The sequence below is a fragment of the Chiloscyllium punctatum genome, chromosome 24, assembly GCF_047496795.1.
Source record: "Chiloscyllium punctatum isolate Juve2018m chromosome 24, sChiPun1.3, whole genome shotgun sequence".
Lineage (NCBI taxonomy): Eukaryota > Metazoa > Chordata > Chondrichthyes > Orectolobiformes > Hemiscylliidae > Chiloscyllium > Chiloscyllium punctatum.
In genome coordinates, this window is record NC_092762.1 from 88354339 (window position 1) to 88377318 (window position 22980).

General features: G+C 44.3%; 1 protein-coding gene across 1 annotated transcript; it reads right to left on the reverse strand.

The window, feature by feature from the left end:
- Positions 1 to 729: 729 nt before the first annotated feature.
- Positions 730 to 21590, reverse strand: lsm4 (LSM4 homolog, U6 small nuclear RNA and mRNA degradation associated). The gene is made up of 5 exons (XM_072594472.1): positions 21460 to 21590; positions 17238 to 17279; positions 8334 to 8432; positions 2687 to 2879; positions 730 to 980 (listed from the first exon to the last, which is right to left on the reverse strand). Exons 1-5 carry the CDS (start codon positions 21460 to 21462, stop codon positions 889 to 891), a joined length of 429 nt encoding a protein of 142 aa, XP_072450573.1. The 5' UTR covers positions 21463 to 21590; the 3' UTR covers positions 730 to 888.
- Between the last annotated feature and the right edge of the window lie 1390 nt (positions 21591 to 22980).

Sequence of the window (22980 nt, forward strand, 5' to 3'; positions counted from 1 at the left end):
CACAACGCAAAACCCTGACCCAAATGAACTACAGACCAGGCCAGAATTGAAATTCTATAATATACATGTACTGGGCTCAATGACAATTTCAACAGCTAGAATCTCCACAGGATTGCACTGTTAACTGGAGAGTCAGCTTTCCCACTGCCCTCCAAAGTGTGTGTGTGTGTGTGTGGGGGGGGGGGGGGGGGGGGGGGGGGAAGGGGGGTTTGGGAGAGCAGGTAGAGTGTTAATGTGGGTGTACAGACTTGCTGACAAGGCTGTGGAATGCAGATTCCTGCCTTCAGATTGAAGGAGTGCATGAGCTCATTGTCAACATTCTTCAGTGCAGTGAAGAACGAACACAACACACCCAGCTGAATCACAAGCTGGCAGCTGCACCATCTAAGGCTCTCTTGAATAAACAGAATGTAGATATTAACAGAGAAGTTGAGATGCAGAGTGATCCCTAGGAGCAGCTATAATAACAAAACAGCGTGTGGTTTACTGCTGCATGAACACTTCTGAAGGGCCAGCCAGAACAGGGTCTCACTCAGCATAGACCACAGACACGGTCACTGACCAGCAAACAGATAAGGAGGAGAAGAAGAAACTTCCCCATCTCAAAACCCATCTTGTAAATTGTGCACACACTCACTGAACATCCTCCTCCTGGTCTCACTCCGGGAGCTATTCAATTTCTATTCCAGGCTTTACACTTCAAACAAAGCTCATTCATTTACCAGTGACTCAAATGGTTTTTTTTTATTTCCCTCCGACAAAATCTATTTATATTTTACAAAACATCTAATTAAACACAACGTGAATGTGACTCATTTACACAACCTGTACAGAAAACAAACAGTCGGAATCTGACACACGCACGCATAAACAAACACACAATTTCTTTCATGGTTTCTTCATTCCTGATAACTTTCCTGGTTTCTTCTCTTGTCCTCTGTTTACTCCGGCCACTCCACGTCCACGTCCACCAAACACACCTAGCAACATGAAACAGCACCAGGTTATACTGACCCTTCAGCACTGCCGAAACCTCACTATCTGAAATCATTACTCTTTTGCTGCTCAGTGAAACCATGCCTTTTAGAAGGGGTGTCTAGAGTGCTGACTCTTCTTTGAACAGTTGAACTGAAGGATTCTGGATTAGTGGTGCTGGAAGAGCACAGCAGTTCAGGCAGCATCCGAGGAGCAGCGAAATCGACATTTCAGGCAAAAGCCCTTCATCAGGAATAAAGGCAGTGAGCCTGAAGCGTGGAGAGATAAGCTAGAGGAGGGTGGGGTTGGGGAGAGAGTAGCATGCTACTCGTTTATCTTCCGCCTCGGAACACTTCAACCCCAGGGCATCAATGTGGACTTCAACAGTTTCCTCATTTCCCCTTCCCCCACCTCACCCTTGTTCCAAACTTCCAGCTCAGCACTGTCCCTTTCACTTGTCCGGACTTGTCCTACCTGCCTATCTCCTTTTCCACCTATCCACTCCACCCTCTCCTCCTTGACCTATCACCTTCATCCCCTCCCCCACTCACCCATTGTACGCTATGCTACTCTCTCCCCACCCCCACCCTCCTCTAGTTTATCTCTCCACGCTTCAGGCTCACTGCCTTTATTCCTGATGAAGGGCTTTTGCCCAAAACGTCGATTTTGCTGCTCCTCGGATGCTGCCTGAACTGCTGTGCTCTTCCAGCACCACTAATCCAGAATCTGGTTTCCAGTATCTGCAGTCATTGTTTTTACCTAGTTGAACTGAAGGGTCTGTTTCTGTGCTGTATGACTCGAAGACTGGGCACTGAGCTTTAACTTGATGCATTTACCTAACTGGAGTTAGGAGCTTGTGTTTAAAAACTCACCCCAAACACACTAGGCCATTACCTCAGTGGACGCAGCCAATGCTGCAAGAACTCAAACTCTTGGAGGGAAGGGGGTGATGCTCTTGCTTTGGTATCTAGGGTCAGTATCGAGTCCTGAACCACTATCACAAATGGAGTCTAGGAGAAAGTGAGGACTGCAGATGCTGGAGATCAGAGCTGAAAAATGTGTTGTGGAAAAGTGCAGCAGGTCAGGCAGCATCCAAGGAGCAGGAGAATCGACGTTTCAGGCATAAGCCTTCCTGAAGAAGGGCCTATGCCAGAAACGTCGATTCTCCTGTTCTTTGGATGCTGTCTGACCTGCTGCGCTTCACAAATGGAGTCTGATCATTTACCATATGACTGAGAAAACTGGTCTTCAGTAAACCACTGTTGCATTTCCTACAACAGTTACTGCAATATAAAAACAAACAGCCAGAAGTTGTGGCAGGACTATCAAAATGCAATCTTTTTATCCAGACAATTAATAGGGATTCAGGAGCAGAGACCCTCTACCTCTCCCATCTACTGCCTCTAAGGATTCAAGGGCAGGAACACCAGCACATTTGCAGCCCTCGGATGCACACCAACACCTTGAATGTAGGACCTTGTGTTAACACAAGGCAAGGCCTCACTCCAACCAGTGAGATTCATGTCGACGCTTTCAGATTCAAGATGGTATGTGCACAGAGGGGAGAGAGGGAACAAAGGATTCACTGTACAACATGCATCCTGCTCAAACATCAGGCTGCAAGCTGGCTAATTGCACACATCAGAAAGTTCCCCTCCACCTCAAACAGTTGCCTACCCGAGTCACAAGACTACCCAGAGCTAAGCATTACCTCTGCCAGCTGCGCCACCTGCACCCCGGCCTTTCTGTTGTTGCTGTTGCTTCTGTTGCTGAATGCCACGTCCTCGGCCCTTCGACAGTACTTCCTCTTTCACCATGTCAATGATTTCATCTGGGATGCGGAGATACTTGATGGTGCTGCCACGAATGTAACATTCCGGCATCTTCCAGAACTTATCCCCGTCCTATGAAGCAGGCAAACAAGTGAGGCAGACACCTCTGGTATAAACAATCCACTCGATTGAAGGCTGCTGGCAGCAAGCTGGGTTGGCAACCTCCAACAGTGGCACAGTATTTGGCAAAACCTCAGACTAGATCTAGAAGCTACATCAAAGCAGCAAAACTAGTTACTAATGCAGGAAGAAAATCAATTTAATTAACAAAGTGCAATTCACTACTTGCCTAGAGATCTTAAATCATCCCACTTAAAATGTTTCTACATCAACAATACTCAAGATACTGCAGTATTATACAACAACAGACATATCCCCACTAGTATTGGACCCCAGTGTTATACAGCAACAGACTTTTTCCAGCAGTACTGAACTTGTATTTAGTGACAGACCAGTGCTGGGGAGGAGTGATCACTGATACAGCGCAGGAGATCAGTGCAGAGTCACTGGAATCAATGAAACCAAAGATCCCTTTATTAGAGCAGCCTCTGCTGCCACCCAGTGGTGAGTCTGCCCAGCCAGAGGCTTTTGGAGATGGTCTTGTTCATCAGTCGTCATGTCTCAATAGCCAGGCAGCAGACTTTGTTTTCGGATGGACAAGGAGAAAACAATTCTAGGTACCAGCAACCCTCACACACTTCACCACAGTGCCCTTACTTCACAATCTATACAAGTCACTGGCCCTTCCAGCTGTTTTAGTAGCCAAACAGATAGAAATCCTTCCCACTCCGCTCTTGCAATTTTGCAACCTCAGTGCCTTTATGGACAATAGACAATAGGTTTGAAAAGGTGTTGCTGGAAAAGCACAGCAGGTCAGGCAGCAAAGGAGAAGGAGAATCGACGTTTCGGGCATAAGCCCTTCTTCCTGAAGGGCTTTTGCCCGAAATGTCGATTCTCCTTCTCCTTTGATGCTGCCTGACCTGCTGCACTTTTCCAGCAACACATTTTTAAGCTCTGATCCCCAGCATCTGCAGTCCTCACTTTCTCCTAATAGACAATAGGTGCAGAAGTAGGCCATTCTGCCCATCAAGCCTGCACCACCATTCAATATGATCATGGCTGATCATCCTTAATCAGTATCCTGTTCCTGCCTTATCTCCATAACCATTCATTCCACAATCCTTGTGAGCTCTATCCAACTCTTTCTTAAATGAATCCAGAGACTTGGCCTCCACTGCCCTCTGGGGCAGAGCATTCCACACAGCCACCATTCTCTGGGTGAAGAAGTTTCTCCTCATCTCTGTCCTAAATGATCTACCCCATATTTTTAAGCTGTGTCCTCTGGTTCGGCACTCACCCATCAGCGGAAACATGTTTCCTGCCTCCAGAGTGTCCAATCCTTTCATAATCTTATATGTCTCAATCAGATCCCCTCTCAGTCTTCTAAACTCAAGGGTATACAAGCCCAGTCGCTTCAGTCTTTCAGCGTAAGGTAATCCCGCCATTCCAGGAATTGACCTCGTGAACGTACGCTGCACTCCCTCAATAGGCAGAATGTCTTTCCTCAAATTTGGAGACCAGAACTGCACACAGTACTCCAGGTGTGGTCTCACCAGGGCCCTGTACAGCTGCAGAAGAACCTCTTTGCTTCTCTACTCAATCCCTCTTGTTATGAAGGCCAGCATGCCATTAGCCTTCTTCACTACCTGCTGTACCTGCATGCTTACCTTCATTGACTGGTGTACAAGAACACCCAGATCTCTCTGTACTGACCTTTAACCTAAATTGATTCCATTTAAGTAGTAATCTGCCTTCCTGTTCTTGACACCAAAATGGATAACCATATATTTATCCACATTAAACTGCATCTGCCATGCATCTGACTACTCAACTAACTTGTCCAGGTCACCCTGTAATCTCCTAACATCCTCATCACATTTCACCCTGCCACCCAGCTTAGTACCATCAGCAAATTTGCTAATGTTATTACTAATACCATCTTCTATATCATTAACATATATTGTAAAAAGCTGCGGTCCCAGCACTGATCCCTGCGGTACCCCACTGGTCACTGCCTGCCATTCCGAAATGGAGCCGTTTATCACTGCATGGATCAGCTGGCCATGCCACAAGATGTTACTGCCTGCACAGTTTCACTTGTCAAATGTTTGTCACCCTTCACTTTTGTGGTATGCTGAAAATCAAGCCCTACTGAGATTCCCAGAATCATCACAAAAATTTAAAGAATTTGAATAGTATGCAGAACTCTCCAATTTACAGTCTTTTACACTCAGACTGGCAGAAAATACTGACCAGGTTTCTATACTTAAAGGTAAAATTGCTATTTAGTACAAACCAATAGATTCTAACTACAGATAAACAATAAACCATCGATATTTAGCTCTACTCGTTAAAACTGTAACCCCCTTATGAATTCCCTCTGACTCATACACACAACCAGACCCAGGAAGGGAAAACGAATGGGGAAGACTGGGACATCAGTTCAGAAGTCCCTGTCTACAAGATTTACTGAAATGAATCTTTTGCTGATCAAACACTGTTTATCGATCTTCCTTCTCCAGATACTTTCACCAGTTCACTGCATCTGCCATGCATCTGACTACTCACCTAACTTGTCCAGGTAACCCTGTAATCTCCTAACATCCTCATCACATTAGGAAGCACAGATGGCTGGCTCACACTTACACAGGTCTCTAACATATTAATTAATAAGTCACAGTTTAAGTAAGATAAAGAACAGATCTCACTTGTTTCAGAAAATGGTGCTAAGACAGGTCATCTATGATCTAACTGAATGGTGGAGCAGGCTTGAGGAGGCCAAATGGTCTCATCTTGCTCCCATTTCCCATGTTACTGGCAACAGCACACCTTCAAAGTGAAGCAGACTTAATTGGGCAGATGTGGAAAGGCTGGTTCCCCTGGTGAGTCTTGGGCCAAAGGGTATAATATCAGAATAAGGGGCTGCTTATTTAAGACAGAAACAAGGAGTTTCTTTTCTCAGACAGTAATGAATCTGCGGAATTCTTAATCAAAAGAGGGTTGCCAAGACTGGATTGAGAAGTATATTCAAAGATGAGACAGACAGACCTTTGAATCAACAAGAGAACCATGAGTTATAGTGAGAGGCAGCAAAGTGGATTCGAGGATTATCAGATCAATCATGAACTCATTGAGCTCAGCAGACTTGCTGGGCTGAATGGTCTATTCCACTCCTACATTTTATGGTAAAGAGGTGCAAACTGAGCACTATTCTGATCAGAGACCCAGGCATTATAGATAGGAAAACTGAGGTTATAGAATCATAGTCATCCAACACATAAATAGACCCTTCAGTCCAACACGTCCATGCCAAGCAGGTTTCCCCAAACTAAAGGTTTGCTAACATTCTAAAGGGAATCAGTAAGGTAGACAAAGGGAAGGTGTTTCCATTTGTGGGAGAGGTGAAAATTGAAACTCAGCTATCAAACTATGCAATAGGGAATCGAGGAGGATATCTTTAAAGCAGGGAGTGGTTGAAGTGAATGGCATTGATGCTTTTACAAGGAAGCAAGTCAAGAAAGTTAGGGAGAAGGAAACTGGGATGGGAGAAACACCAGCAGAATCTGATGGGCTGCACTGAATAGTTGATGTAATGCAAGAGATCCCAGAGACTAAAGAAGCCTTTTTAAAAGACCGATTTCAGTGACATGACACTGCACACTGTGATCTATACTGTAATATTTTATACAAGAACCTGTGTATTCTTTGTTAAGGCAGCACAATGGCTCAGTGGTTAGCACAGCACCAGGGTCCCAGGTTTGACTCCAGCCTCGGGCGGCTGTCTGCGTGGAGTGTGCACATTCTCCCCATGTTGGTGTGGGTTTCCTCCGATGCTCCAGTTTCCTCCCAAAGTCCACAGATGTGCAGATCAGGTGAATTGGTCACGCTAAATTGTCCATCGTGTTAGGTGCATTCATTTCAGAGGGAAATGGGTCTGGGTGGGTTACTCTTCGGAGGGTCGGTGTGGACTGGTTGGGCCGAAGGGCCTGTTTCCACATTGTAGGGAATCTATTCTAATCCATTGGTTCTGCAAGGCTCCAAGCAAGCACCCAGTTTGTGCATCTACTCTGTACTGTTCATTCCTTCACAATTCTCTGCACAGCTAAAATCTGACAGTCACTTATAACATGGGTCTGCAATAGTCAGAAAACATCAGCATTCCTTCCTGCCTGATATGTTCTAAACAGATTTACCTTTGCTAAGATGAGCATTGACCCATGTGTCGAATATAACAACAGATCCTGGATGAATCCCTGGGTTAGGCCATCACTGGATTATCAGTTCTGGTCAGCACCAAACTTGCGAAGTTACTTGAAAAGGTGTATAAGACATTCAGAATCGTTCAAGGGGCGAGGAATTTAAGTTGCAAAACTGGGATGGAGAAACTTTGTGATGGTGGTAGCAGTGGTGGTGGGGAGTGGCACAGGGGATGGAGAGTTATTCTCCTTTGAACCAAAGAGATTAAGGGGAGACAATAGCAGGTGCTCAATGATTAGGAGACATGGAGGGGGGGGGGGGGGGGAAGAATGTGAATCAGAACCTTTTTAATGCAGTTAGTGGTAATGAGCTGGAACTCAGCACAGTGTAGTTGAAGTGGAGACAATGAACAATCTCAAAGAAAATTGGGACGGGCAGCTAAAGAGAGAGTGAACATGCAGGCGGAGGGGGATACAGCCGAGGAACAGAACTGATCGGATTGAGTCAATGCCAGCTCTCTGTAGAGTAATGGGCCAAATGGCTGTCCTCTGAACTATAAAGTCTCCAATGTTGACGTGAGGTGTTGCCACATTAACAATCCCTTCACTGTAAAACAATTCATTATGCTTGACTTATAAAATGCCTTGAAACAAACCTGTTGACATTCACGTTTACGCGGTTAAGTTCCCCAAGACATGTTGGCAAGACATTGTTCACAGGAATTGTTTTCTCTCACACTTTCCTTTCCAACAAAGGGACAGGAGAAGACCATTCAGCCAGTCCCTTGAGGTGTTTTTTTTTAAACCAATCAATTAGATCTTGTTTGACCTGTGTTTTAAGTCCATATATCCATCTTGGTTCAATATCGCTTGATGTTTTTAAAAGAACTGTTAATGTTAGTTTTGACATTTTAATTTGTGCCTAGTTTTGGAGTTTTAGCCCAGAAGGATTCTGTATTGCTATTATACATTGTAAAATTTTTCAATAAATAATTTCAGTTACATCACATTGTAAATTTTTGCTATAAATTCTGTGTGTTAGGATTGAGTGCTCCACTACAACCTGATGAAGGAGCGACGCTCCGAAAGCTAGTGTGCTTTCAATTAAACCTGTTGGACTATAACCTGGTGTTGTGTGATTTTTAACTTTGTACACCCCAGTCCAACACCGGCATCTCCAAATCATCCTTAAAAACAAGTATTTATAATCAGCTTGTCACTGCTTTGCATGTTTTAGTAGTTCATTGTTACTCCAAAGAATGACACATACCCTCGATGTACAAATGACCTCCCGCAGGTTGATATTCATCCAGTTGTCACAGCTGACCAGATGACCATTGTATGTTTCTCCATTCTTCAGCTCCACAAGCTGCAAACACAAACATGTTTAATTAAACGGAGGGAGCTTCTCAGAATATTGATTGCAACATTAGAATCTTGCTGATAAAAGGAATTGATTCTACCGCTCAATTATTTAGAAACAAATCATTCAATTTTACATGGAGAGGGATTTCAGAGAAGTTCAGACAAATTCCACCCCTGGACTGACTCAGCCAATTGGTGAGGTCCATCCTCTATCTGGGGGCTTGGGGACAGTCTGGTATTTGAAATGTACCAGGAAGCAGAGATTATGCTGTTCATGGTACTTCTAAGGCGGCAGGCATGTTTGAGATAAACTTGCTGGAGATTTTTGACAGTGTAACTTGTAGCACAGAATGGATGAAGAGTGGAACTGGAAAAAGCAAGGCAGGTCAAGCAGCAGACATCCTAATGAAAGGTTCTTACTGGAAATGTCGATTCCCTTCTCCTCTGATGCTGCTTGAGCTGCTGTGCTTTTTCCAGCTCCAATCTGATTCTCCAGCATCTGCGGTCCTCATTTACTCCAACTTGTAGCACTGTCAAAGGACAACTAGTGGATCTCATGTATTTCATGTTTTCAGGTAGCCCTTAATCAGGTCCCACACAGATTAGTAAACACAGTGCATGGAATAGCAGAAGGCAGCACTTCAGCCAACTGAGTCTGCTCTGCCTTCATGAGATTGTGGCTGATCCTCAATTCCATTTTCTCACCTTTCCCCCATCACCTTAGGTTCCTTTAGTGATTAAAAATCTGTTTTGCAGCCATGAATATACTTAACAAACCAGCCTCTACAGCTCTCTGTGGTGAAGAATTCCATGGAGCTTTTAAAATGCATGATTACATCTCTAACATGTTAAGTGCTGTTTCTAAAACACTATTTTTCTACAACATGGGGTTGCACAAGAACACAACCTTCAGGTTATAGAAGAACAACTTGTAATTCTCCTAATCTCTGTTTTGAATGGGCGACCTCTTATTTTGAGATATGTCCTCTAGTCTCTCATGAGCAGAAACAATCATTCGCATCTACCCTGTGAAATTCCTCAAAAACCATGAGTGCTTCAAATAGGTCACCTATCATTCTTCTCAATCCCCAACGAGTGCAAAAAAGTACTCTCTTGTAAGAAGACCAACATCAACCTGGGAAACCTTCTGCAGATTGCCTCAACCCCAGGAGAGATCAAAACTTTCCACACTGTTCCAGCTATGGTCTGACTAGTAGAAAGTGAGGACGGGTGTCTGGGTGGGTGTCTGCGTGCGCCGTGAGGGACTCACTGAGATCTTTGTGGAGGGAGGAGGAGTGCCTCATATAGTTTTACCAAAACTTCCCTATTTTTAAAACTCATTCCCTTTGAATGAAAGGTTAACATTCTAGTTGCCTCCCTTATTACCTGCTAATCTTGAATGAACTAACTTTTTGAGATTCATACAGAAGAATCTCAAAACCTGTGTGCTATAGCTTTCTGCAGTCTTTCCCATTCAAATAATAATGTCTTCTACTCTTTCCACTTAAGTACATAACCTCACATTTTATCCCATATTATATTCCATTTGCCAAGTTTTTGCCCACTCAAATTTGTCTACATCGCAATGCAGACCCTTTGTGCCACTCTCACTTCAGTCTTTCACCCTTTTTATATGAATCACAAACTTGGCGATAGCACGTTCATTTTCCTCTTAAAATATCTTATGAATAATTGCAGCCCCAGCACTGATCGATGTGGCACTCCACTAGTTCTAGGCTGCCACCCTGAAAATTTCCCCTAAATCCCAATGTCTTCCCTGTATTGTTAGCCAATTCTTCATCCATATTAATACCTATCGCCAACACCATGGGCTCTTATCTTACGAAGTAGCCTTATGCATGTACCTTGTCAAGTATTTTTCCCCTTTTGGAAATTCAAATATATTATCGAGACAGGTTGCTGACTCTACTTGATTATATCACGTCTTTCTAAATGCTCTGTCATTACATCCTTTATAACAGACCCTAATATTTCCTGATAACAGATGTTAAGCTAATTGGCCTATAGATACCAGTTTCTTGTCTCCTTTCTGTGATGAATAAGAGTGCGACATTGGTAATCTTCCAACGCTCTGGAAGTCTTCCAGTAGTTAAGGATTCCTAAAAGATTACTACCCTTTTTCTTTCATTTCATTGATGGAATGTGGACATCTATGGCTGACTGGCCATTATTTACTAATCATCTCTAATTGCCCTTGAGGAGGAGGTGGTGGTGAGCTGCCTTCTTGAACCACTCTAGTCCATGTGCTGTAGGTTGACTCACAGTGCTGTTGGGAGGGAATTCCAGGGTTTTGATCAAGCAATAGTGAAGGAACGGCAATATATTTCCAAGTCAGAGTGGCTTGGAGAGAAGCTTATAGGGGGTGGTGTTCTATGTATTTGCTATCCTTGTCCTTCTAGATAGAACTACTCATGGGTTTGGAAGATGCTGTCGAAGGATATTTGGATTGGTGGTGTACCTGCTATTTCTGTAACTATTTATTTTAAAACTCTAGGATGCAACATAAAAGGGCCCAAATCCTTAGCAGTTTCCCTAGTACTTTTCTTATGGTGGCAGTCCTTGTGTTTGTTTCCTCTACTCTCCAACACCACCCCCACCACCCACCTTTTACTCCATTTATTATTTAATTTTTTGGAATGCTATTAGTGTTCATTACAGCGAAGATCGATGCAAATTATTTGTTCAACTCCACTCTTACGTACCGGATCAAACTCCCTCAAAACATTCAGAAGGTAGTCTAGACCCTAACCTTTTCTTATTTTAAAGGTAAAACGTAAGGTGTTGCATTCCTGATATAATTTGATCATTCAAACTACCAGATTTAAAGCAAAAACACACTTTTCATCCACTATAGTTAAAACACAAAAAAAGGAAGGAATTGGTTTAACTTAACTCTGTTGGAAAAGTTAAAAGAATCAGATACAGTAACAATGACTAATTATCTGTTCCAATATAGCAACATTTTATAAATACCCCCTAGGCAAAAGGTAAATTCAGGCACAGATCGTCTCACATGGAATTCCCATAGCTGGCAGAGAAGCCTCAGTTTATGGCTGTAACTGAGGGGGAAAAAAATTAGCTTCCATCTCTTCAAGATACCAATAGCAAATATTGAAATCTAAGTCGTTCCCCCACCCCCCAAGTTCTAAACTGGAGAAAGGCTACTTTTGATGGTATTAGGCAAGAACTTTCAAAAGCTGATTGGGGGCAGATATTCGCAGGTAAAGGAACAGCCGGAAAATGGGAAGCCTTCAGAAATGAGATAACAAGAATCCAGAGAAAGTATATTCCTGTCAGGGTAAAAGGGAAGGCTGGTAGGTATAGGGAATGCTGGATGACTAAAGAAATTGAGGGTTTGGTTAAGAAAAAGAAGGAAGCATATGTCAGGTATAGACAGGATAGATCGAGTGAATCCTTAGAAGAGTATAAAGGAAGTAGGAGTATACTTGAGGAAAATCAGGAAGGCAAAAAGGGGACATGAGACAGCTTTGGCAAATAGAATTAAGGAGAATCCAAAAGGTTTTTACAAATACATTAAGGATGAAAGGGTAACTAGGGAGAGAATAGGGCCCCTCAAAGATCAGCAAGGCGGCCTTTGTGTAGAGCCACAGAAAATGGGGGAAGATACTAAATGAGTATTTTGCATCAAAAAGATATGAAAGATATAGACTGTAGGGAAATAGATGGTGACACCTTGCAAAATGTCCATATTACAGAGGAGGAAGTGCTGGATGTCTTGAAATGCATAAAGGTGGATAACTCCCCAGGACCTGATCAGGTAGGTGCACCCCAGAACTCTGTGGGAAGCTAGAGAAGCGATTGCTGGGCCTCTTACTGAGATACTTGTATCATCGATAGTCACAGGTGCCGGAAGTCTGGAGGTTGGCTAATGTGGTGCCACTGTTTAAGAAGGGTGGTAAGGACAAGCCAGGGAACTACAGACCGGTGAGCCTGACATCAGTGGTGGGCAAGCTGTTGGAGGGAATCCTGAGGGACAGGATGTACATGTATTTGGAAAGGCAAGGGATTAGGGATAGTCAACATGGCTTTGTGCGTGGGAAATCATGTCTCACAAACTTGATTGAGTTTTCTGAAGAAGTAACAAAGAGGACTGATGCGTGGATGGGTTGGACCGAAGGACCTGTTTCCGTGTTGTACATCTCTATGACTGATGAGGGCAGAGCGGTAAATGTGATCTATATGGACTTCAGTAAGACGTTCGACAAGGTTCCCCATGGGAGACTGGTTAGCAAGGTTAGATCACATGGAATACAGGGAGAACTAGCCATAGAGGGTGGTGGCGGTGGGTTGTTTTTCAGAATGGAGGCTTGGGACCAGTGGAGTGCCACAAGGATCGGTGCTGGGTCCACTACTTTTTGTCATTTACATAAATGATTTGGATGTGAGCATAAGAGGTACAGTTAGTAAGTTTGTAGATGACACCAAAATTAGAGGTGTAGTGGATAGCGAAGAAGGTTACCTCAGATTACAACAGGACCTTGATCAGATGGGACAAATCGCCAAGATGTGGTAGATGGAGTTTAATTCAGATAAATGGGAGGTGCTGCATTTTGGGAAAGCAAATCTTAGCAGGACTTATACACTTAATGGTAAGGTCCTAGGGAGTGCTGCAGTACAAAGAGACCTTGGAGTGCAGGTTCATACCTCCTTGAAAGTGGAGTCGCAGGTAGATAGGATAGTGAAGGCGGCGTTTGGTATGTTTTCCTTTATTGGTCAGAGTATGGAATACAGGAGTTGGGAGGCCATGTTGCGGCTGGGCAACCAATGTTAGGCCACTGTTGGAATGTTGCGTGCAATTCTGGTCGCCTTCCTATGGGAAAGATGTTGTGAATCTTGAAAGGGTTCAGAAAAGATTTACATGGATGTTGCCTGGATTGGAGGATCTGAGCTATAGGGAGAGGCTGAACAGGCTGGGGCTGTTTTCCCTGAAGCGTCGGAAGTGGAGGGGTGACCTTATAGAGGTTTACAAAATTATGAGGGGCATGGTTAGGGTAAATAGACAAAGTCTTTTCCCTGGGGTGAGGGAGTCCAGAACTGGAGGGCATAGGTTTAGGGTGAGAGGGGAAAGATATAAAAGAGACCTATGGGGCAAGCTTTTCTGGCAGAGGGTGGTACGTGTGTTGAATGAACTGCCAGAGGATGTGGTGGAGGCTGGTACAATTACAACATTTAAGAGGCACCTGGATGCGTATATGAATAGGAAGGGTTTGGAGGGATATGGGCTGGGTGCTGGCAGGTGGGACTAGATTGGGTTGGGATATCTGATCGGCATGGATGGGTTGGACTGAAGGGTCTGTTTCCATGCTGTACAGCTCTATGACTCTATCCCTGGCTCTGTGGGAGCTCAACCGCTCCCATTCAGGCCATTTCCTCTGTTCTTACTTTTTAAAAAACCCCAAGGCCTCATCAGCTGTTTCTTTTCTGACAGGCTACTCAGCACGTCTCGTTCAGCTTTTAACACTCTTAAAAGGTACAGTACACCCGCATCTTCATAACAAGTGTGAGAAATTTTCATCAGCTATGACTATGCTGAACTTCAGGGTAATTGCAGACCAAAGGGGTAGCCATGGGCAAAATCCAGACCAAAGGGGTAGCCATGGGCAAATCCAGACCAAAAGGGCAGAGGGAAGAGGGCAGAGTTGGCTGGATTGGACAAGGAAAAGAGTTTAGCAGCAAAGGAGTTTGAAGAACAATGACGTTGAGACGAAGAAAATAGTTCCTGACTTTCAGCAAAGATGTTTACCAGTAAAGAAGGAGGATTCTAGGAAGGGGATTTCCCAACCATGGTTAATGAAGGAATGAAATTATACAATGTGGCAAAGATTAATGGTAAATCAGAGGATTGTGCAAATTTTACAAGCCAACAAAAGATGATGAGAAAAATAGTGAAGAGGTTAAAAATAAACTGAGGACAAAATAGCAAGTAATATAAAAGTGTTTGGTAAGAGTATCTTTAAACATATAAAAAGCAAGACAGAAGTCAAAGTGAACATAGGCCCCTTAGAGAATAAGGTTAGAAAAACAATAATGGGGAGCTCGGAATTGGCAGCTGTGACAATGCTGTGGCTTTGAGGTTATTTTGTCTTGATTTTTTAAAAAGAGATTGAACGAGACGTGCTGAGTAGCCTGTCAGAAAAGAAACAGCTGATGAGGCCTTGGGGTTTTTTAAAAAGTAAGAACAGAGGAAATGGCCTGAATGGGAGCGGTTGAGCTCCCACAGAGCCAGGGATAGAGTCATAGAGCTGTACAGCATGGAAACAGACCGTTGGTCCAACCCGTCCATGCCAACCAGATATCCCAACCCAACCTGACAGCATCAAGTGTTCTCAATGAGGTAACAATGTAACACTTAGTTGAAAGCTAAATTAGCTGGTTGCCTGGAAACGACAAAATAGATTTGAATTAGGCCAATCAATTTAAATTACCTAACTCCAATCCAGTTTGAACTAAGTATACTGTGTCATTGGCTTTTAAGATTGTCAATCTGATGCTTCAGGGGTATAAGACCAGGGAAAATTGAACAGTTGAGAGAACTGCCAAGCTACTAGCATGTAAAAAGACCGACTGAAAAATAGCTCTCTTAAAAAGGTACTGTTATCAGTCAGTAACCTGTGAATGCAGAATCCCCAAGAAGACTGAAAGTGAGAGAAAACGAAAGCTGCGTGGATTTGAGATGAGAAGTTTTGTTTTGTAAATTGTAATCAGGAGTTTTATCAGACTAGGTAAAAGGTAGGTTAGAGGAAAGAATGGTAAATAGTGGTTAGTTAATTATTCTGTTATACTTTTAAGAAATAATGTTGTTAATTTTTACTTTAACTAGTTCTTGGTTGATCAAATTTTTACAGATTACTGCACAGGATAAATCTTCTGTTGCTGGTTTTAAATTAAGGTGAGTTTAGCCCATCTCGTAACACACACAAACTGAATGCTTTATGATCACTGTTCCAGAGAGTCTCTCTTATTCTTGGTTAATTTACCAAACTTGCCTCAATATGCATGACCAGATCCAAAAGAACCCGATCCCTGATAGTTTCCTCAAAGAATTTCCTGGTGAATCCAATCTCAAATATATTATGAAGCTTTTGTTGCCACCTTGGCAAACTTCATTCTCCCAATTTACATGAAGATTAAAATCACCCAAAATTAATGTACTATCCTTTTTAACATGGCTTCATTATCTCACAACTGGTGAACTGACAGAAGGCAGAGCATAGCAACAAATGAATCATTCTCAGAATGGGAAGCTGTGCTAAGACCATAACACTTCTTAATCTGCACAAATAATTTGCATGTCAGAACCAGTTGTAATATTTCAAAATTTGCTGGTGATACCAAGCTGGGTGGAAATGCAAATTACGAGGAGGGTACGTGGATGGGTGGGGGGGTTGGTTAAGATGACTTGAACAGGCTACGTGACTAGGATGGAACATAGCGGATGGAATGGAAGGTTCATTGTAATCTCAATGGAGTGAAGAATGATGAGATGACTTGACAGGTGTACAAGGTGATGAGGCATAGATAGAGTGAATATTCAGAGACTTTTTCCCAGGGCAGATATGACTATCACGAGGGGGCATATCTTGATGTGAGTGGAGGAAGATTTAGAGGTCAGAGGTAGGTTCTTTATATGGAGTGTGGTGGGTATGTGGAATGCACTGCCAGCAGTGGTAGGAGAGTCAGATACATTAGGGACATATAAATGACTCTTGGATAGGCACATGGTACACTAGTGAAACCGAGCAAAGGCTACAGCAACGGATGAATGGGCACCACAGAAGAATCAACAGCCAGGAGGGATATTCCCCCCCCCCCCCCAGGATATTTGACCTCTGACCTTCGGGTGACCATCCTCCAAGGCGGACTTCAGGACAGGCAGTGAAAAGTGGCTAAGCAGAGGCTGATAGCTAAGCTCTGTACCCACGAGGAGGGCCTTAACCAGGACCTTGGGTTCTATCTCGCTCTTACATATAAGTTTGTGGGGTGGATTTGTACTTGCTGAGTTACATTGTACTTTGCTCAAAAACTGCATGAATCCATTAAGACTCATTTAACTCACTTTTTAGATTAGAATCAGTCTAAACATTATGGCACAGACAGGGAACACAGGGGGCTAACACCTTCAACATATTGTCTGGCTGACACCCATTGTTACAGTTAACCTGAGAATGTAACTTTTAAAAAATGTTTTGTGATTTACACATGAAAGAAGTGAAACTATCATGGTCATTCTAACAGATGAGAGACTCAACAAACAAGGTATTTTTCAATGTATAATTTCAATTACATCACACTGTAAATTTTTGCTATAAATTCTGTGTCTTACAATTGTGTCCTCCAGAATCACCTGAAGGAGCAGCACTCTGAAAGCTAGTGCTTCCAAATAAACCTGTTGGACTATAACCTGGTGTTGTGATTTTTAACTTTGTACAGCCTAGAGGAGATATTCAGCCATGATCTAGAATACTGGAGCAGGTTCAACGGTATACTCGTCGCCACGTCCAATAATCTTAATGCCAGGGAGTAGCACTCAGGTAGGGGCTGGGGATTAAGGCATTTCAGTATAAAAATTAATTGCCATGATTGCTAACTTACTCTTTAAAAATAACTAGTTGTCAAACACAGATTAAAAAAACCTGCCTGCTGGCTGAGGGAGTGGTAAGTGTCCTCTTGAATCACTAAGGAGCTCAATATGTCCTTGTGCCAAAGTGTGAGCCCTGCCTGGACCAATCATCGCACAAAATGCAGACATTTTATCAGTCTCTCTTACCATTGGGTGATTCTGCGCTGTCTTAAGTAATGAGAGGGGCAGCTGAAATAAAGAAAAAACATTTGATTAAATCAGATGTTTAATTCATCAAAACAAATCTGTGCCAATCAGAACTGAAGCTCCCCTATCAGTCAAAGCTGAAATTCAGACAGATCAATCACCTCCAGATAGGAGCATAAGTACAGTTAGTAAGTTTGCAGATGACACCAAAACTGAAGGTGTAGTGGACAGCGAAGAGGGTTACCTCAGATTACAACAGGATCTGGACCAGATGGACCAATGGGCTGAGAAGTGGCAGAAGGAGTTTAATTCAGATAAATGCAAGGTGCTGCATTTTGGGAAAGCAAATCTTAGCAGGACTTATGCACTTAATGGTAAGATCCTAGGGAGTGTTGCTGAACAAACAGACCTTGGAGTGCAGGTTCATAGCTCCTTGAAAGTGGAGTCGCAGGTAGTTAGGATAGTGAAGAAGGCATTTGGTATGCTTTCCTTTATTGGTCAGAGTATGGAGTAGGGGAGTTGGGAGGTCATGTTGTGGCTGTACAGGACATTGGTTAGACCATTATTGGAATATTACATGCAATTCTGGTCTCCTTTCTATCGGAAAGATGTTGTGAAACTTGAAAGGGTTCAGAAAAGATTTACAAGGATGTTGCCAGGGTTAGAGGATTTGAGCTATAGGGAGAGGCTGAACAGGCTGGGGCTGTTTTCCCTGGAGCATCGGCGGCTGAGGGGTGACCTTATAGAGGTTTACAAAATTATGAGGGCTTGGCTAGGGTAAATAGACAGAGTCTTTTTCCTGGGGTGGGGGAGTCCAGAGCTAGAGGGCATAAGCTTTAGGGCGAGAGGGGAAAGATATGAGACCTAAGGGGCAACTTTTTCACGCAGAGGGTAGTATGTGTATGAAATGAGCTGCCAGAGGAAGTGGTGGATGCTGCTACAATTGTAACATTTAAGAGGCATTTGGATGGGTATATGAATAGGAAGGGATTTGGGCCAGGTGCTGGCAGGTGGGACTAGATTGGGTTGGGATATCTGGTCGGCATGGACGGGTTGGACCGAAGGGTCTGTTTCCATGTTGTACATCTGTATGACTAATTTTCTCTTTCCATCATTCCCCTTGCATAACACAGACCCACACACCACGCCAACTCCCATCCCACCAGCATCAGCATTCTCTCTGCTCCCACCCACTTTCCTGGCAGTATATCACTAGAACACTCTGGTTCATTCTCTTCCCTCACCATCCATTCTTTCCACCCAACCCCCACCAAACCCATATATCTCTGCTATTCCATAGTTCAATGTCTCTCTCTCTCTCTCTCTCTCTCTCTCTCCCACCACCCCACAGTATATAACACTAAAAATCTTCTCCCCTTTCCCATGTTGCAGTAGTAACACAATAACTCATTCTCTAACCTCTCCCTACAACATTTCTTTTTATTATTCACTCACGAGATGCAGCTATCACTAGCTGGCCAGCATTTTTATTGCCTGTCCCTAGTTGCCCTCTAAGGTGGTAGTGAGCTGACTTCTTGAACTGCTGCAGTCCATATGCTACAGGTTGATCCACAATGCCATTGAGGGAATTGCAAGATTTTAACTCAGTGACAGTGAAGGAACGATAACATATTTCCAAGTCAGGACAGTGAGTGGCTTGCAGGGAAACTTGAAGGTGCTAATGTTCCCATGTACCTGCTGCCCTTATCCTTCTAGATGGAACTGATCCTGGGTTGGAAGGTGCTGTGAGGAAATTTGGTGAATTTCTGCAGTGCAACTTGTAGATAGTACACACTGCTGATACTGAGCATTGTTAGTGGAGGGAGTGGATGCTTGTGGATGTAGTGCCAATCAAGCAGACTGCTTTGTTCTGGATGGTGTTGTGCTTGAGTGTTGTGGGAGCTGCACCCATCCAAGTGAGGAGTATTCCATCATGCTCCTGACTTGTGCCTCGTCGATAGTGGACAGGCTTGGGGGAAATCAGGTGGTCAGTTACTTATCACAGTATTCCGAGCCTTGACCACCTTTTGTAGCTACTGCACTTATGTGGTGAGTCTAGATGAGTTTATGGATAATGATGATCCCAAGGATATTAACAGTGGGGATTCATTGAGTGTCAAGGGGCAGTGGTTAACTGTCTCTTAGTGGAGATGTCCATTGCCTGGTATTTGTATGAGCTGAAAATGTGCTGCTGGAAGAGCGCAGCAGGTCAGGCAGCATCCAAGGAGCAGGAGAATCAACGGTTCTTGAAGAAGGGCTCATGCCCAAAACATTGATTCTCCTGCTCCTTGGATACTCCCTGACCTGCTGTGCTTTTCCAGCAACACATTTTCAGATTTGTATGACACAAGCATTACTTACCACTTGTCAGTTCAAGCCTAGCTATTGCCCAAATCTTGGTGCATTTGAACAAGGACTGCTTCGGTATCGGAGTCGTCGTAAATGGTGCCAAATCCGGTACAACTAATTGGCAAACATCCCTACTTCTAACGTTATTGACGAAACAGCTGAAGATGGTTGTGCCTAGGACACAAACCTGACTAACTCCTGCAGAGATGTTCTGGAGCTGGGATGATTGACTTCCAACAACCACAACCATCTTCCAATGTGTCAGGTATGATTGCAAACAGTGGAGAGTTTGTCCTCTGACACCCATAGATTCCAGTTTTGCTCAGGCTCCTTGAAGCCACACTTGTTTGAATGCAACCTTCATGTCAAGCTCTGTCACTCTTACCTCCCCTCTGGAATTCAGCTCTTTTTCCATGTTTGAACTAAGGCTGTAATTAGGTCAGAAGCTGAGTGGCCCTGGCAGAACCCAAACTGGATGTCACTGAGCAGGTTATTGCTGAGCATGTGCTGGCTGAATGCACTGTTAATGATGCCTTCTATTACTCGACTGATGACAGAGTATATTGATGGGGCAGCAATTGGCCAAGTTGAGTTTGTCCTGCCTTTAAAGTACAGAGCATACCTGGGCAATTTGACACATTGTCAGGTAGATGCTAGTACTGTAAACGTTGCCAGTGGAAGAGCTTGGCTCAGGAAGCAGTAAGTTCTGGAGCTCCAGTCTTCCGTACTTTTGCTAGAATATTGTCAAAGCCTATTTCCTTTGCAGTATTCAGTGTCTCTAGCTGTTTCTTGATAGCATGTGGAGTGGTTGAAGACTGGCATATGTGATACTGGAGACTACTGGAGGAGGCCGAGATAGATCATCTATTGAATGTTTCAGCTTTAACTTTTGCACTGATATGTTGGGCTCTTCCATCAATGAGGATTGGGATATTTGTGGAGCCTCCTCTTCTAGTGAGTTGTTTAATTCATGATTGGAATGCAGAGCTTAAATCTGATCTGTTGGTTGTGGAATTGTTTCCCTCTGTCTATCATTTGGCATTTGTGCTGTTTTTGTGTGCAAGTAGGCCTGTTTGATGGCTTCATCAGGGTGACCTCAGGTATACCTGGTGCTGCTTCTGACATGCCCTCTTGCACTCCCCACTGAACCAGACTTGATGCCCTGGCTTGATGGTAATGGTTAAGTGGGGGGTATGCTAGGTCATGAGATTGCAGATTGTGTTGGAGTACAATTCTACTGCTGTTGATAGACCACAACACCTCATGGATCTCCTGTGGTGAATTGCTGAAGTCAGTCCCATTTAGCACAACATGATGGAGATTATTCTCAATGTGAAGGCTGGACTTTATCTCCATGAGGACAGTATGGCAGTCTCTCTTACCAATACAGTCACAGACAGATGCATCTGCAGCTGGAAGATTGGTGACGATGAGGTCAGGTATGTTTTTGGTTCCCTCACCATCTGTTGCAGACCTGGTTCTTGCAGCAGTGTTCTTTAGGACCTTGACCAACTCCATCGCAGTCACAGATGTACAGCACCAAAACAGACCCTTCGGTCCAACTTGTCCATGCTGACCAGATATCCCAACCCAGTCCAGTCCAGTCCAGTCCAACATAACGCTGCTGCCCAGCCACTCTAGACGATGAGCATTGAAATCCCCCATAGAATATATTCTATGGCCTTGCCATCCTCAGTGCTTGCTCCAAGTGTTCTTTAACACTAGCTGAGGGAGGTATATAACATTATAATAAACTCTCTGCCTCTCGCCCCATGGTATATAACCCAATAACTCACTACATACCGGTATACAATAATACATGGTAATTCATACTCTCTGCCCAATGCACGGCCAGCCCCCTCCCCGCACTCACCATTCTCTGTCTCTCTGGGTGTCCGTGTCTGCGACGCCCGGGCTCGCTCTGTCGGTCGGTGTTTCCCGCTCCCGCGATTGATGCTGAAACCAAACTTACAGGCCCAACGTGGGCCCGCCCCTGGGCTGATGGACAAGCAAATCCCCCAATCACCTGCCGCGCTCCCTGGCACAGCCAATCGGAGCGAGCGGCAGGTTTGGGAGTCCAGAACGATGCCGTACAGGATTTGCCTGCGCTACAGCTGTCGTAAAGTGAGGCCTACTCCAAGTGGAGCAGCCTGGCATCGATCTGAGCGACCCCCCCCCCCCCCCCCCCCCTTTACTCCCTCCTACCTCCCCCCGGGGAATCACTGTGATTTCTGATATTAGATTAGATTAGATTAGATTACTTACAGTGTGGAAACAGGCCCTTCGGCCCAACAAGTCCACACCGCCCCGCCGAAGCGTACCCCTACCCCATAGCACCCATACCCCTACATCTACCCCTTACCTAACACTATGGGCAATTTGGCCAATTCACCTAACCTGCACATCTTTTGGACTGTGGGAGGAAACCGGAGCACCCGGAGGAAACCCACGCAGACACGGGGAGAACGTGCAAACTCCACACAGTCAGTCGCCTGAGGCGGGAATTGAACCCGGGTCTCCGGCGCTGTGAGGCAGCAGTGCTAACCACTGTGCCACCGTGCCGCCCATATTGTGATCTCTATTCCCAAAGAAATCCCCCACCACAGCTTCTTCCACCTGTCCTGGCTTGTTTCCCAGTATCAGGTCCAATATGGTCCCTTCCCTCTTGGACTATTAACACACTGCTCTAGAAAACTCCTGGATGCTCCTTACAAATCCTGCCCCATCCAGACCTCTGCTGCTAAGTGTATCCCAGTCAATGTTGGGAAAATTAAAATCTCCCATCACCACTACCCTATTACCTCTACTTCTATTCATAATCTGTTTACCTATTTGTTCTTCTACCTCACCCTCACTGTTGGGAGGCCTGTAATACAGCCCCAACAATGTAATTACATCCTTCTTATTTCTCAGCTCCACCCATAATGCCTCATTACCCAAGCCCTCCATAGTGTCCTCCTTTAGCACAGCCGCGATATCGTCCCTGACCAGCAATGCAACTCCTCACACCTCCCCCCCACTACTTTTACTTCCCATCCTGTCCTGTCTGAAGTGTCTATGTCCTGGAACATTCAGTTGCCAATTATCATGCCCTCCCTTCAATCAAGTCTCTGTGATCGCAACAACGTCATACTCCCAGGCACCAATCCAAGCCCTACGTTTATCTGCCTTACCCACTATACTCCTTGCTTTAAAGTAGATGCATTTCAGGCCATCAGTTCTTTAGCGCTCATCTGTTCTCTGCCTATACTTCCCTTTATTAATGCTATCTTCATAATTCTTACCGTCTCTAGTCTCTACCTCGCTGCCTACTTGTTTTCTCTTCTGGTTCCCAGTCCCCTGCCACATTAGTTTAAAATCTCCCCAACAGCAGTCGCAAAAACTCCCCCAGGGA

Excerpts from the sequence above, each read along its gene's own strand:
- lsm4 (XM_072594472.1), bottom strand. Across the intron at positions 2,880-8,333 it reads AGGTCATTTGTACATCGAGG|GACGGGGATAAGTTCTGGAA; the intron begins GTATGTGTCATT and ends CCTGCTTCATAG. Across the intron at positions 981-2,686 it reads AGGTGGCGCAGCTGGCAGAG|GTGTGTTTGGTGGACGTGGA; the intron begins GTAATGCTTAGC and ends TCATGTTGCTAG.